At 38.5% G+C, this 15,281-nt stretch overlaps 1 protein-coding gene across 2 annotated transcripts; it reads right to left on the reverse strand.

Moving 5' to 3' along the window:
• Positions 1 to 1,596: 1,596 nt before the first annotated feature.
• Positions 1,597 to 14,500, reverse strand: lmln (leishmanolysin-like (metallopeptidase M8 family)). Of its 2 annotated transcripts, XM_004566316.4 has the most exons (16): positions 14,076 to 14,500; positions 12,994 to 13,097; positions 12,837 to 12,867; positions 12,327 to 12,409; positions 11,415 to 11,532; positions 10,883 to 11,061; positions 10,590 to 10,695; positions 10,141 to 10,235; positions 9,944 to 10,061; positions 9,529 to 9,636; positions 9,248 to 9,435; positions 8,868 to 9,000; positions 8,505 to 8,664; positions 7,154 to 7,284; positions 5,934 to 6,144; positions 1,597 to 5,648 (listed from the first exon to the last, which is right to left on the reverse strand). In XM_004566316.4, exons 1-16 carry the CDS (start codon positions 14,211 to 14,213, stop codon positions 5,548 to 5,550), a joined length of 2,004 nt encoding a protein of 667 aa, XP_004566373.1. In that variant the 5' UTR covers positions 14,214 to 14,500; the 3' UTR covers positions 1,597 to 5,547. The 2 variants fall into 2 exon arrangements, with proteins under 2 accessions (XP_004566373.1, XP_004566374.1); XM_004566317.5 differs by lacking the exon at positions 1,597 to 5,648 and having other exon boundaries at positions 5,937 to 6,077.
• Positions 14,501 to 15,281: the final 781 nt, after the last annotated feature.

Raw genomic sequence — 15,281 nt, forward strand, 5'->3', positions numbered from 1 at the left:
AATAACCTGGTTATTCAAATAGCATCATTCAATCAGCTCCTCAAAGTAACTTTCACTTTCACAAGCACGCTCTGCAAAAGCCTGCGCTTCCTGTCTACTTTGGCACAGAGTGTACTCAGAGTTAGGCCTTTCTTTTATCAGAATCAGCACATACACATTTAAGATTATAACAAGCATTCAAAAGCATTTAAGATTATTGATTTAACTCAACAGTTTAAAGTGGTTATAACTGCACCTGTAATAAAGGCTAATTGGGTACCAATATGTTTAAACATCTGAATACAATATCAATACTGTAAACTGTATTATTAATGCAATGGTAATGATGATGATTATTAACAATAGCAGCAAAATAATTCCCCTGATCTCCACAGTATGAACCTTCCTGTCTTAAGTCTGTAAGTGCAGACACAAATTAAAATTTCTCTAGGCTAAATTATTACTATTTTATTATTTAAAATTTCGCTAACTTTCAGGGATTTCTCAGTTGAACAAACATGTTTTATAACTCATAAGATATTTCCCCCCCCCAATCTAATTTGCAGGGAATTATTTCTATGTTTTTGGAAACGGCATAGGAATACTGGACTGATACAGTTTTTAACCAAACACGTAACATTTGGACAGTTGTGGATCCAATGTACCAAGCAAACTACCCACTAGCCAGTAAGCATTCATCTAGCGGCTCTAATCTGTCTCTCTTAATTCCAACCTGAGCCAACAGAATTATTTAGAGAATGAATTGGTGGGTTTAAATACTTGGATAACACGCGGACCAAATAGACCTTTTTCTTTTTATTCTTGTACTGAAAATCTTGAGAGATGGTTTTTAAATGGCATTTAACTTTAGTAAGAGACGTACAGCATAATATTACTCAGTGATATAAGATTTAAGACAGAACACACATACCTTAAAGGAGTGAGGCTCTAAGCGGTGAGGCCATTCAATTTCTCTTGGTGAATGACTGTAAAAATCTGTACAGCATATTTTACGTTGATATTTCTCTTCCTGGATTGTAAAGCATGGTAATTTTAGTGTTCAATAAACTTTCAGTCCAAAGACCGGCTACGTGGGTTTTATTAATAAACTGAATGACAGATAGCAGTTGGGTTCATCAGAGTTCAAATCTGTCACATTTTACAGTAGAATATCCAGGCGATAGATGGGTCATTCCATGAAAACCAACCAACTGCACCAGTTTAATGTTTCTGATGGAGAGGAACAGAAACAACCATTAGTTTGATCTGTTCTCTGATTATTCTGTGGGGGAAAAAAAATAACTTTTGAGTCCAACTTTTAAAGGATTTCATCACCATGTGAGATAAGCCAGAACAAGTTATACCAAATAGGAAATTTGTTAGTTTTTTTTAAACCTAGTGTTTGATATTCCCACTATAGCCTTAATTCCTTCTCTGTCAAAAATAATTTTCCAGTAATCTACAATCCTGTTTAATTCTGTGGCTGTTAGGTGGAGACACTGGTTGGTTTTACATATCAGTTTCAGTTCCAAACTTTTAGGAGCATTAAACTTTCTGTTGTTTGGTTTAATATAATGAATAAATGTAATTTTATTAAGCATGACAGACACAGACGTCTTCAGGGATACAGACAGTTTTTATTCTGAGACAAAAGTCTTGATTTGTCTTACAAAGCAGCCCTTTTCCTAAAAAATAAAATAAATATAACAAAGATCATTTTAGTAACACAAAGTGTCTCACTGAAAAGATCGGCTGTTTTCTCAACAGCCTCATTTCTGCATAAAATTAACTGGAAACAGAAGCATCACATTTCTGCGTGTTTCACCAACACTGACGTGGGATCTGATTTTTTTCTTCCCCCCTCAACTTAGTGCAAGTTCAGTCATCACATTGAACAGTAATTTCAAACAAGTAAAAGTAAATCACAAACTCTTACAGTTCAGTCAGTTTTAGCTGAAATTCACTTTTAACATGATCAAAGTAAACTGAGGTCAGGTCTGCACAGGACTAACACCAACGACACAAACTCTACAGCGCATGACTCGAAACACTTACATCATATAAATCATGTTCCCGGACACATTACTGACAGTGTTATCAATTAAAACATTCTTACACAACACAGACACACATGCATGACCGACCTGGTGGCAAACGTCATTTGTGGGCTTCAGATAATAATAAAACCTCTCCTGGCATCAGCTTTCAAACAGAGACATCCCCGCACATTAAGGCCAGTTCTTTTAGTGCAAACACAGAAATGCAAAGTCAGTCTTAAATGAATGTAATGAGCTCCATTAGTCGAGGAAATGAGCCAGATTATTAACATCAATCACTAAACCAAGTTGTTTAATGTTAGATTATATTTTCTTTAAGTGGTGAATTATTTTCTTTTCATTACGGTCCGAAAATTATTTTGTACCCACGCTACTAACTTAAATTTATGTGCAAGTCACACAGTTTCTTTGCAATTTTAATTTGCATCTCATTTCAAAACATTTTCAGGGCTTTCATGGTCACGTTTCCACTATTGGAGACATTTAGCATGCTCATGTGCTTATTTTGCATCTGTGTGGTGATTTTATAGGTTTTTGTTTTCTATGGAAGGTCATTTTTGTGTCTTTATTGTTCTTCTCTCCTCACTGAACTGGTAGAATTGTGTCTCAACGTACTTTTTAAGGTAATCAAAAATTTGTTAATAATAAGTTTGTTAATAATTTTGTGTCATTTTGAGTTTGTTTTGTGTCTTTGTTTGTTTTTGCATAAATAAGAGCAAAACATTGCAGATTCATTGGAAAAAAGGAGCGAATCATTATTTCAGACATTCATTCTCCACACCACTCTCCACCACAAAAAACAAACAAACAGAAATTTGCACTTTTATCCTAAAGCATTGCCATTGTGGCTTCAGAGGCTGTTCTCAATTGGCTCATGCAAAAGAGTTTAATGAACCACAAATGTAGGAGCCCTTCTCACTCTGGGCCATAAACTGAAAACAATCGCTAATCCAACAAATGTATGAACTGCTGAGAGAAAGAGTCCCCGTCATTACAGAAACAAAGAGCCAAACATAATCTGTATTTAAACAGTAAAAGTGTTTCCATAGCAGGTTTATGATTTTAAGCACCACTGGATTCCTGCCAAATCTTAGTTTAGCTCATTGCATCACCACCTAAGCTAACTGTAAACAGGCCATTTGGTTTGTAATTTTTGGCCAATAATTAACAGAAATAAGCAGTCACGTAATTTTAAGACCAATGGAACGAGGACAAATCCAGTCTTGGTTTTGAACTCAGGAGGAAATTTGAGAGCTTTGTGCTTTTGAAATGTCAGTGGACTCATTTGCGGAAACGTTGCTGGGTTTTGGCCCTGCTGAGGACACAATGAAATGAAACCTGTGGGAAACATTTTTTAGATATTACTCCTCAGTAAAGACCTTCCACCAAGCCAGCAGCAGCAGGCTTGGCAATCTGAGTTGTTAAGGTGTTAATCTGTGTTGACTGATTATCCAAAAAAAAAAAAAAAAAAAAAAAAAAAACAACAACAGAAAATTCATTTGCTTTTTACAACAAATAAATTCCTATATATTTGTGAGGTTGGAAAATAATTATAGTAAAGTGAATGTACAGCATCGTCATCAGCAAAACTTCTACTTGCAAAAAGCAAAGGCCTTGAATGCAAACGCTTGAGCTCATCATGTAGAGAGAAACGATCATCAACATTATCAATCTGTACTCCAAAGAAGATCCATACCTACATCTGAACAGCTACATATCTTAAATAAGGATAAAATGACTCTTAGAAGAAAATGAGGTAATGAATTTAAGCTCAAGTGACCTGTCAGGAGGTGGCAGGGGAAGTCCTTCCACCATATTCCTGTCCGGTCTCATATTTATATTTACAGAAAGAGTTTTCAGCATAAAAGATCCTGTAAGCTTAAAAAACTTTGAACAGTTACCTTCTGCTGCCACCAGAGTTCAGCAAACTGCACAGAGCCTCGTGTTGTTTCAGTTAAGAGGAAGAAGTTTGCAGGTAGTTTGCACCATTGTGGTATTGTCGATCGACAGTCAGTTTGTCACAATCTTGAAATTAGTTTGAAGAGATCAGCTAAAAAATACAGACATCCCGCTTCCATCACTACACTGTAAGAAAAAGGAATCTGACGAAGTACGATGATCCCAAAGCTGAAGTAAAGTTGTGAAATTTAGGCAGAAACCAATGTGAATCTATCAGGTTTCCACAGCTCACAGTAAAAAAAAAAAAAAAAAAAAAAAGAACAAAAAAATTGAAAATAAACAAGTGTCCAGAACTAAAATGTGTTTTTTTAGGGAATAATGATGCTGCAGACACTCTACATGCTGAATTGAATTAACCATTTTCATGCACTTAAGTAACCAAATCACCGCAAGCAACCTGGTTCCAGCAGAAATCAGAAACATATTAAACATATATACAGTAACCTGGTTAAACATTCAATGACGTCCTTAAAAATATCTGTGAATACAATTTCAAGTGTACACAAAACAATATTACACTATTACAACTTTGGATATGTTAGCTGACCATCTGAAAAGCAAGCTGTAGTAACAACTGGTCAATTATTATAAAAGGGCTGACAAATTTCATTTCAAATTACATAAATGATTCATTATAAAATCACTTTAAAATTCTTAATCCTAAAATAACCTTAAATTACTGTTCATTAATCGATTAGCATATGAAACATACTGATCAATGTCTCGTTTTGCACTAAACCCTGTGTGTGAAAACATGAGAAATAAGCAGATCTTTGAATACAAGATGCTAAAATTTGCAAATATTTGGCTTTTTATTCATTATTTTTTACATACAAAAACTTATTTCTATCATGCTAGACTTTTGTTTTGAAGAGGTTGTTGTTGTTGATAATAATAATAATAATAATAATAATAATAATAATAATAATAATAATAACAATATTAACAACAACAATAATAGGTGTATTGTAAGTACATATATGTATCATGGTCTTGATAATAAAAAAGTGGTGTTAGTGCATTCTGAGTATATGTAATGTGAGTAATCCCTGCCTCACTGAAAAGGACAAATTACACTGCTTATTTTTCATGTTCCATTGCTCTGCCATAAAAATGGTCCCTGTCGATCCAACTTGCTCTTTTTGCCAATAATTCGCCCACAAATAACAGTATTAGCTGCCATTTAGCTGCTTTCCATGTTGATAACTGACAGAGTTTTGGCTGTGTGTGTCAGTCAGATAAATCCTGTTCAAATGAAAGCTGGCTATAACCTGATTACTTAAGTGCATGTAAATCTGGTGAGGGACAACTGAATGGACCTTCAGCAAAAGGATACCTGACTGTGCTGAGAGATGCATGAGGATGCAGTCACAGAACAAAATGAGAAAACAGGCTGAGAATGGCAAAGAAAGGAACGCAAGTGCGGAAGGGAAGGAAGGAGGAGGTAATGAGTAAAACAAAGAGGAAAAACATCTGCAGTCCAAGTCCTCAAGTGACTATGGTATAGAGGACTGTTCAGCTACCTTGGTGTGTTTGGTGTGTGTGTGTTTTATCAGCTGCAGTGGCAGAGCAGCAGTCCAGCCACTAGAGGAAACAGGTTGAGCAGCAGGAGCCACAGAGTGGTGGCCAAACCTGGAGAACTGGAGCATGGATCTAAAAGAAAGACAGAAAATAACATCTATCAAATCATGTTTGTTTTACATAACAGAATTATATTCTACACACATTGAGTATTTAATTATACATACATCTTAAGTTTTATCTTTCCCTTTCAGTGCTTTCCTCACAGATTTCTTTACTTTGTTCTCATTTATATCTTTTCCCATTTCTTCACTCATTAAACAACTTCATTCAACCATCAGTTGAAATCTAAAAGGCAGACAGCTTCACCATGGGACAGGAAGAGAAGCATTTAAATCAGCTGGTCCACTGACTGACCAATTGGGTTGCTCCTGGAGGTGTTGATGGGTGGGAGATGGTAGGGTAGGGGGCAGTCATCACAGAAGTCGGTGCAGGCGGGGCAGATGAGGACACCGTTGTAAACCCACTCGTTAACGCGTACGCTGATGCTCAGCAGCTGACCTTTACGGACACAGAGGAAGGAACGATCCTGAACGAACACCATGAGGCCCTGAGCTGAGCACGACACCTGCAGCACAGAGAGGGTGTGACACAGACCCAAAACACACAGCGACATGCACTTTCCTCTCATTTCTCTAAGTTTATTAGGGATTTTTTTTCCCTTTGTATAAAAACCTTTTGAGAGCCCACTAAAGCAGTTTGGGACAACAAAAAGGGATTTAATTTATTTAACCTGAACTATTAATCTGTTTGTCATACATAAATAAAATTAAAATCTACAGATGGGGCAGTGCGATATGACAAAAATCTCATATCCCGATATGAGACATTTATCGTCCTGACAAGGATATAAATCACAAAAATGTAATATTTTCTGTAAATTCTGTGAATCTCTGGCAACTCGACTTGCATGAAGTTTTTCCAGCTGGGCGTCATGTAGCTGGATTCGAGTGTTTTAACCGATGCATGACATAAGACATAAGTTGTAACGGCCACCATTTTCTTTCAAAGTTTGAGTCTAAGGTTTATTTTTTAGCACCTGACGGCTCTTTTTTTTTTTTTTTTTCCTCCTTCTCATCCGTAAACTCTCTGCATACTTTTTCCTGTGATTCAGTTTATTTTGAAAAGTCTCAACAGGATCTTGAGCTTTATTGTGAAAGGTGTACATGGAAAACAAACACGCAGAGCCACGGGATGGTTTTACCGTCGTTGTAAATAACAGCACGTAAAAACAGCCCCTTGTCTGTCTGTAGTGTGGTTACATTAAATATAAGAGAAAGAAATTAAGAAATAATTTAAGAAATTAATATAGCCACTACCGTGACCATCAAAACGATGAAAAAAAATATTGCTGTAAACTGTTTATTTAAGACACCACGAAACAAACGATAGTGTAAAATGAAACTATAGATGTTTTTATATCATCATCCGATATATATCGTTATATTGAACAGCCCTATCTACAGATTTCTAGAAGGTAAAAGTCTCAACCTACAGATGTCACCTTCTCCACTGAGCTGTAAAGGGGATCTTAAAAATTCACAGAAACATAAATAAGTATATGTACATGTCAGCACCTTGTAGCATCCGGAGCCCCAGTCAGGGTACGTCATCTTCCGAGTGCACTGCTCCATCACAAAGGCTGATTTCTGGTACAGACACACAGAGTCTGGTCCATACTGCTCTGCTCCATAATTTCTCCACCAGTCTGAACAAACAGAGAAAACCACAGATAGAAAGCTCACATATGTCATAGAAACAGCATCAACAACAGCAGATCAAAACAGATTTTATACAAGGATTCCTCCAAATGTCTTTACTCAGTGGTCCCCAACCCCCGGGGCCATGGACCGGTACTGGTCTGTGAGTCGTTTGGTACCGGACCACGAGAGTTGAGGCTCGGGTGTGAAATTTATGGTTTTCGGGGTTTTTATCGTTAATTCGGTTTCCCTGGGTCATTTTCCGTATTATAGTTGTGCATCTTATTTTGAAAGAAATATTTACGCATTACCATAGCGACCAGAGAGCATTAAGTGGCAGAGAGGAGGATGTTACTCTCCATGTTGTTGGCACATTTCAGGAAGACGCTGCTAATAAAGTAACACAATTACACAGTGAGTTGGCGTTTATTATTATATTTACAAAATACCACAGTTTTTGTCTTGGTCGTATCATTTTATTTTGTTGTATTCATCCGTGACACCTTAAAGGCTGTCCATGAAAATATTGTCTGACATTAAACCGGTCCATGGAGCAAAAAAGGGTGGGGACCACCGTCTTTACTGATGAGCTCTCAGTCACACCTATGACAGAATAGGTTTCACGTTCCTGACAGTGAAACTGGGCAGACATGTGTTCTTATGGATTTATGCTAAATGGTGGTGAGCTACTTCTCTGTCAAGCTCTTTTTGATTTTAACAAATTATTTAAAAATTATTGAAAATTATAATAAAAATAAAATTACTTAAAAATGAACACCATGCATCTGTCTGATCTGGCCACTGAAAACAGTGGTCAAAGTTCAAAGTTGAACTTGACTGTGAGTACTCCTTGCTGCACGTGCCGTGTCCTATGTGAAAGGGCCTTAAGGTGTCCAAACCAGGATTAGTTCTAGTCCTAAGGAGCTTTAGGATCATCTTATGCATCTTTATATGAAGTCGCTTTTTGAAATTCAATACTTGAAAGAGTAAAGGTAATTGCTGTAATTAGTCTAGTGAGTGGTTTCTTTGCATATTTTTATTTATTTATTTATTTATTTTTTTAAATAATCGGGTGTGTGTGTGTGACCTGCGTTTAAGGCACAGAAGAATAAGAAATATATTAGGAAACTATTCTAACCTCCCTCCCTGTACTACAGCTGTTCACAGAGTTTGATTTAAAACAGCACTAGACTAAAGGCAGCAGTAGAAACAGCAGTATAAGCAGTACCTGGCTGGTTCTCAGACACTCTGCAGTAGGAGTTTCTCTGGTATTCTCCACTGAGGTGCCAGCTGAACTCCTGACTAAATGGACAGTAGTCCGCGATCTCCACAGCACCCCCAAAGAACGACAGCTGATCAGCAGCCACGTCAGGGATCCGCTCGAAATACTGACACAGCACATATAGTTACCCACAGCACACTCACTGAACACAGCAGAGCTTACTGTAACATGCACATACAGCACTGTGTGGTAGCTATAAATAACCTTGTCAGGCATTTTATATAAGAAAAAAAGAAATAACACATCCACTAGTTTCAGCAGAACAATCACAAACATATCAATATTGGTAGTGGTGGGGGGCTTGCATACCTGGTACTTAAGTGGCAGTTCTTGTGGGTATTTTTGCAAGTTGCACACAGCCACAGCCAGCTGATCCTGTCTGCAGGTGAGCTGCAGAGGAGAGGCTCGCACTGTGTCACAGTACGGAGTTACAGCGTGTCTTCTGCAACAACAAGTACATGATAAATGCTGCTAGTTAGATATGCCATTACTGTGGGTACCTGGTACAGTACAGAATTTATCTGTAACATATACATATGCCCCTTTTTCAGTGTGTTAAACTTGGTCATTTTTTCAACCATTGGTGCCAGCTTCAAACTAAAACCATGAGCTTTGTGATCATGAGGGAAAAAAATAGCAAAAAAAAAAAACTTCAACTCTGTTTGACACAGAGTTTGTGTTTCTGTGACCTCTGTCTCTGCTTGTCCATCCAGAATTTGCAGCTCTTCATGACAAAGTCGCAGCCGAGACCACGGCCCCAGTCCAGCCTCTGAGCCAGGCTGTAGTTGGCGCGGTACCATCCGCTGTCCTCCATGATAGCCAGCGTCAGCCGAGAAAATACTCGGTTCTGAGTGTGGGAGCCCGTCATTGCCTCATTCTGGGATGAATGAGAAAAAAAAAAAATGGATGAACACAACGGAGAAGCCCAAACTACTGGCTACCAAAAAGCCACGAGAAAACATGTGCTGACCTCTAAGAGTCTCTTTTCCCAATGGTTTAGTTCGGTTCCTGTCCCTCCTTGGTTCTCCAGCTCCATCCCCTCCAGGATGGGGCAATTAAAATGTTTCCTCGCCTCCTCCTGGAAACAGAAAGGAAGACACATACTACTTAGTTATTACTTGACATCAACTATAACACCTAAACTGGCCTCCAATAACAATCTCATAGGTTCAAGTTTGTCCACTCTTTCTAATCAGACCTATATATTACATTCCTTCAACAACTCCTGGTGTGTATAAATCTTTGTAAAACAATTGTTTTTATAAGCACAGTCAAAACTACAGCTAAGAGGTGCAAAATGACAGTACATGATCTTTTTCTAGACTCACATAAACAGAAGAAGAGTTACGAAACTAACCAGTTTTCTTAATATTGAAGCTTCTTACCACAACACGAGGAGTGACAAGGACATGCACTTGGTGTCGGACCATCACGCCTCCTCTGATGTCCCACAGTCTGGTAACTCTTCTGATAACGGCATCGCTCCACTGGTACAGACCCAGACTGATGCACAGGTATAGGATTAGAAGTTAGAGCTTGAACACTAGAAATCATAGATGACCATTACATATAGTGTAATCACCTCTCGTTGAAGGCGGGCAGGCCGCTTGCAAAACGAGGAGTCAGAGGTTTGCCCTCATCATCGTGGTAGAAAGCAAACAGACCGGCTGAAAACCCCTAGAGGACGTAAGGAGAAACTCCAGTCAGTGACAGATTTCACACATGCACAAATTACTCAACAAGAGTCTATTTAGCACCAAATTACAAGAATATTTATAGCAGCACATCTTCTGGGCAAAATCTTGCATTTTTTATTAATATGCTCACGAGGTAAAAATAAACCCACATCAATTTTTAGCTTTTAAGTTCAGCTTTGGCAAACTGTTGTTGGTCAACAGTAAAGCATCTCCAAATGTATTCAAATGTTAAAAATCTGCCTACGAAAATATGGTTCAAAAATGTCTTTTGAGCAATCTGTGTGAACCTAATTCACCCACGGGAAGCTCAACAGCAGTGACAAGTGGTACTGACCAGAGCGTGGATGATTTCATGTTTGACTGTGGACAGCATCCCTTCAAACTCCTGAGGTTGAGAGGAGATCATAGCAGGGCACAGGTTGGCGTAGCCTGCTATAGGTCTAAAAGGAAAAACACCCTGACAAACATTAGTTTATACTGTGATATTCTGACAGTTTGATTTATTTCTGTTACCAAGATGACAGTTCATTGCTTATTAAGCAAAAAAATGAGACTTTATTTAAAGACTGGATTGTATTTTTAGTTTATTTTTTAAATTAACACTAAGTAAGGTTTTTATCCTCCCACCTATCCAGCTCCGCCTCCAGCTGGCAGTAAGCAGCATAGGCCACTATGTTCTCCTGCCCACAGCGTTCTGTGGTGACACCGCTGACGTACAGCACAAAATCGGACCCTTCGACTCCAGGCCCATCTGGGGGCCCTGTAGGGCCACATGACTTCCCAGACTCACTGCACACCTTGCATTGCTAGAAGAGAAACACGACATTGGAGTGAGCAGAGAGCACACTGAACCAGTGAGGATGGACAACAGTGTTCACATCTTAGCATAAAAACACTGTCGGTTAAAAGTTGGTCAGAATTTTTTTTAAATCATGGGGAAAATGGTCAACAGCACTGTCTGGTTATGTGTTATCTGTAGAATTCAACTACAGCAGTAACATTATATACATTTTGGTCAATGCATGCTTGGTCAATATTTTAATGTTAATTAGCAATGAATTAACACTTCATATGTTCCAAATAAAAACAGAAAACAGCTGCTAACAAGGCTAGAGTCCTTGTCGTGTGTGATCAGTAATCTATCTATGCACGCTCTGACCTGCAGGTGGTGCTGTGGTACAATGACGGGCCCACATCGCGTAAGGTTTGCACAGGCGTCCTGGCAGTAGCGATGAGGGTCATCTCTCTTCCTCATGTACTGGTTGGTTGCACATTGTCTGAGATAACAGAAACAGTTAATTAAATATAACCACAGATGTGGTTCCCAGAAATCCAAGAGAAACAAACATTTAAACAACTTTCTGGCAATTAAATAGTATAACATAAACACACAGCACTTGATTAAATTACTCATCTGGATTTTATTAAGGGGGTGCTTTGATTTATAGGAGTGCTTACACTGGAGCTAATTGACACCTGCTAGGCCTCAGTCAACTGGTCTTGGTGTGTTTGGTGACTCTTCTTCAAATCATCACACAAATAACACGACTTAATCCATGAAACAGCCCAATTAAAGAGGTTTGTGCTACAGTTTTTGGTGAGTGACACTGTAGTATTTATTAATCTGTCACTTACCACCAGTTGTCAGCTATCTGTGTTTGCCCATTGCACCCGCACAACTTGTGGATGCAGGTTTCTGACCAAGTGTTTGTTAGCTGACTGCTTAGCACTTTGCACTCTGATCCAAATTTGATCACAGAGCCAAAGAATCTACATGGCAAGCAACAAAATGCTAACGTTGTATCTTCAAAAGGCAGAATCCCAAAACCACTGGGTGATGTCATTGTAGTTTCATTCTTTCTTTAAAAAATAAAATAAAATACATATGCACACACTTTGATATTAATGCTTTTACTTAAATAAAATACCTTTAAACCTCTTATGACAGTATGTGGAACATATTTAAAAATCTAAATTACTCTAGACTATTGTTTTATACTTTCTTTTATATTACTGAACTGAAAATTTGTGCACATGTGTAGCTAAAATAGTGACGGCAGGGACTACATACCTGCTGAGCAGTACAGGCCCCACTCTGCGCCTGACACTGAAAGCCCTCTGCAGGTAAGCGATGGCCTGAGGAAAGAGCTTATCCTAGAGAGGGACACATGGAGTAACACATTTTCAATCTGTTACACCTCTGATCACAGCCAACAATGCTGCAAAGCCCAATCCGACATCACTTCAACTACTGCTAATGTTTTTCACGAGTGCTGCACTTGAACCTCACAGCTGAGAACCAAAACAAACAGCAGAAGGCACGGCTGAATGTTAAAACCACTGATGATGTCCTCATGTTGCAGTTCTTGTGGATACTGGACTTTGAATGTAAGATTTAACAGAAAACCCTATTTACTGCTTAAAAATCAAAATCGGGAAAACCACAACAAGTTGACTCTTAATTTCCACTTTTATTTATACCAATTTCTCTGTGGTTGAAATGTGTTATTTTACAAGGTTATAGTTAGACTTTAACTATTACAAAACATTTATTGTATAAAGTGCTCAGGTGTGTCCTCACCTTCACAAGTCTCCTTTTGTCTGCAGTAAGTCTGTGGATGGAGAGCATACTTGTTACACACACAAACCTGGCATATGGATGCTAGAAAAATGGTGACAGTTGCTCTGTTTGGCTTTTTGTTTTGTTTTTTAATCCTTTGAGTTGCTGTAGCACTTACTGGTCAACACTGCTGTCATAGATGATCTTTATTTTCAGCTGAAGGTCTTCTGGAGAGCTTCTCTTAGTCAAACGCTCAGGCTTCAAGTAAACATGGTGGACAATCTGAAACAGGATAGCAGAAAATGAGAATTGCAATTTATAAGAGGAGAACTAAATCAACCAATACTACTAACAATAGATGTGTTTAGTGTTTTACAAAACTATTATTGGTATAGTATTGGAACATATGCCAACTATCAAGAGTAGAAATTGCAGTACAAAAATGTGTTTATGATAACTGAGAAACTGAAATGCTCAAAACACAGTTCAACTTCCTCTCAATCAGAAGCAAGTATTATATTTGATGCTGGTGATCAGAGCCTTTAAGGATTCTGGAAATACCTTCAGAATAGGTAAAGCGCTCCACCTTACAAACGACGTCCAATAAGCTTTTCTGTTTATTTTTTTAATGGCTAAAAACTGAGAGTCACAAACTCGCCTTTTAGTTAGTTATTAAAAACCTAATCTGTCCATTTCACTGTGAATGGGTTTTGTGTACATTTAGTTAAAAATACCTGTCTTCTGTGAATACAATGTTTGGGGTACAGAGTGCAGCTGTATTTTGAATTAATAAATTAAGAAATAATTAATCTAGCCAGATGTCATTTTGGCTGTTTAAAGGGGAAAAGGCTGAAGCTGAACAGCTGAAACTGATTTATAGACAGTGGCATGTGATCTGAAAGCTGCTTTCATAGTCTAAATGTGCATGACAGAAGCTGTACAGTGAACACAGTACAAGCTTTGTATACCACAGTGGCATCACTGTTAGCCTGTAAGCTTGCTATCAAACTGCACATCAAGTCTTAGTGAGGAACCAACTGAACAACACGCTTTCGTTGTATTTATCACAAAAACACGTCCTTCACATCGTGCTGGGGATTGTCAACTATTCATTTTCCACGTACCGAGGCGATAAAGTCTTATTACACTGTATAATATTTAATACCATCTTAAATAGCCGACGCAGCTAACGTGCTAGCTTAGCCTCTGCTGTTACAGATCTAGCTTAGCTAAGCTGTGGCAGAGACAGCCGAGGCTCACCTCGTTGGGAGAAGGGACTCGGTGTTTGCAGGAACCGTGACAGCTCACTAGCACGGCCAGAAGGGAAAAGAAAAGGGCTGGGCTGAGGAGGAGCCAGGACACGGACGGCTTGCCATCCCGGCTTAACCTCAGCTCCATCCTCCAACCTGCCCGACAAAAGGGGCTTGGCAGCCCGAAGTCAACAGAATCTTCGCCGGTGTCGGTCCGGTCCCTTCTACTTTCGTTTCGTTCATCGCTTGCGCGGTGAATCAAAACATGTTAACATCCCGCAAAAAATAAATGAATAAATGAAAAACAAGCGAACAAATTCAAATAAGTTATACCCGAAGTGAAAAGAGCAGTAAAAGCAGTAACGCCGGCCGGTGAGGGGATAAATATACGCCTGACAGCTGCGGCGGTCCTGGTTTGTAGCTTATGTCAGCTGAGGGTGCACTCCGAAGATCGTCTGTTGTCAAGATGATTCACTCCCCCAAATGAAGGAAGACAGCGCTCCAAAGATCATATTTTAGTAGGATGAGGTATATTCAACAGATATGGTACATCTTTTTCCTCTCTCAAAGGGGCAAAGGAAATAAATAACAACGTTTTATCTTTTTTTAGTGCGGAGTTTAGAAAGGCATTTGCTTTAAAAGCTTGTATAATATTTTTTTATTATATACAATATTTTTCATAAGTTTAATTATTTATAGCAGCGATACAGATTCACAAATCCATAAAAAGTTAGAATCCGTCTAAAAAATGTACTTGAGACATAATTTTACGGAGCCCCGCAAGGGACATGGGAGAAAAAAAAATTAAGAAAAACTTTTGGGTATTATTCTTGTGAATTGTGAAGACATCATGCTTAACCAAAAATTTGAAGAAAATGGGTTAGGTTCATTATGGTTCCCTTCACTTCAAAGTTAATGCCTGCCTCTTTTCTTAAGGCAGGTCTGTAAAGCTTTTCACTTTTTCCACCATGTGATGCTGTGTTCCCACGCTCTGTGGCACCAAAACATCAGACACATGAGGTAAATGTGATTACATCTGAATGCCCATCATGGCTTACACTTAGACCATCTCTGATCGCTGTAGCTAATGAGAATCCACCCTGTGTCTGTTTGATTGTATTAGCTCTTGTTTCACTCTGTTAGGAAGGTGGAAAACTCCAGTGTTACATGGTAATGACTTAAAATTTTCATTTTAACGGAACATTTTAAGTCAAAT

This window comes from Maylandia zebra, linkage group LG16 (assembly GCF_041146795.1).
Source record: "Maylandia zebra isolate NMK-2024a linkage group LG16, Mzebra_GT3a, whole genome shotgun sequence".
Lineage (NCBI taxonomy): Eukaryota > Metazoa > Chordata > Actinopteri > Cichliformes > Cichlidae > Maylandia > Maylandia zebra.

Coding starts and splice junctions, on each gene's coding strand:
- lmln (XM_004566316.4), bottom strand. CDS start 14,213: ATGGAGCTGAGGTTAAGCCGGGATGGCAAGCCGTCCGTGTCCTGGCTC. Junction 12,868..12,993: donor TATGACAGCAGTGTTGACCA/GTAAGTGCTACA, acceptor CTCCATCCACAG/ACTTACTGCAGACAAAAGGA. Junction 10,236..10,589: donor ATGAAATCATCCACGCTCTG/GTCAGTACCACT, acceptor TACGTCCTCTAG/GGGTTTTCAGCCGGTCTGTT.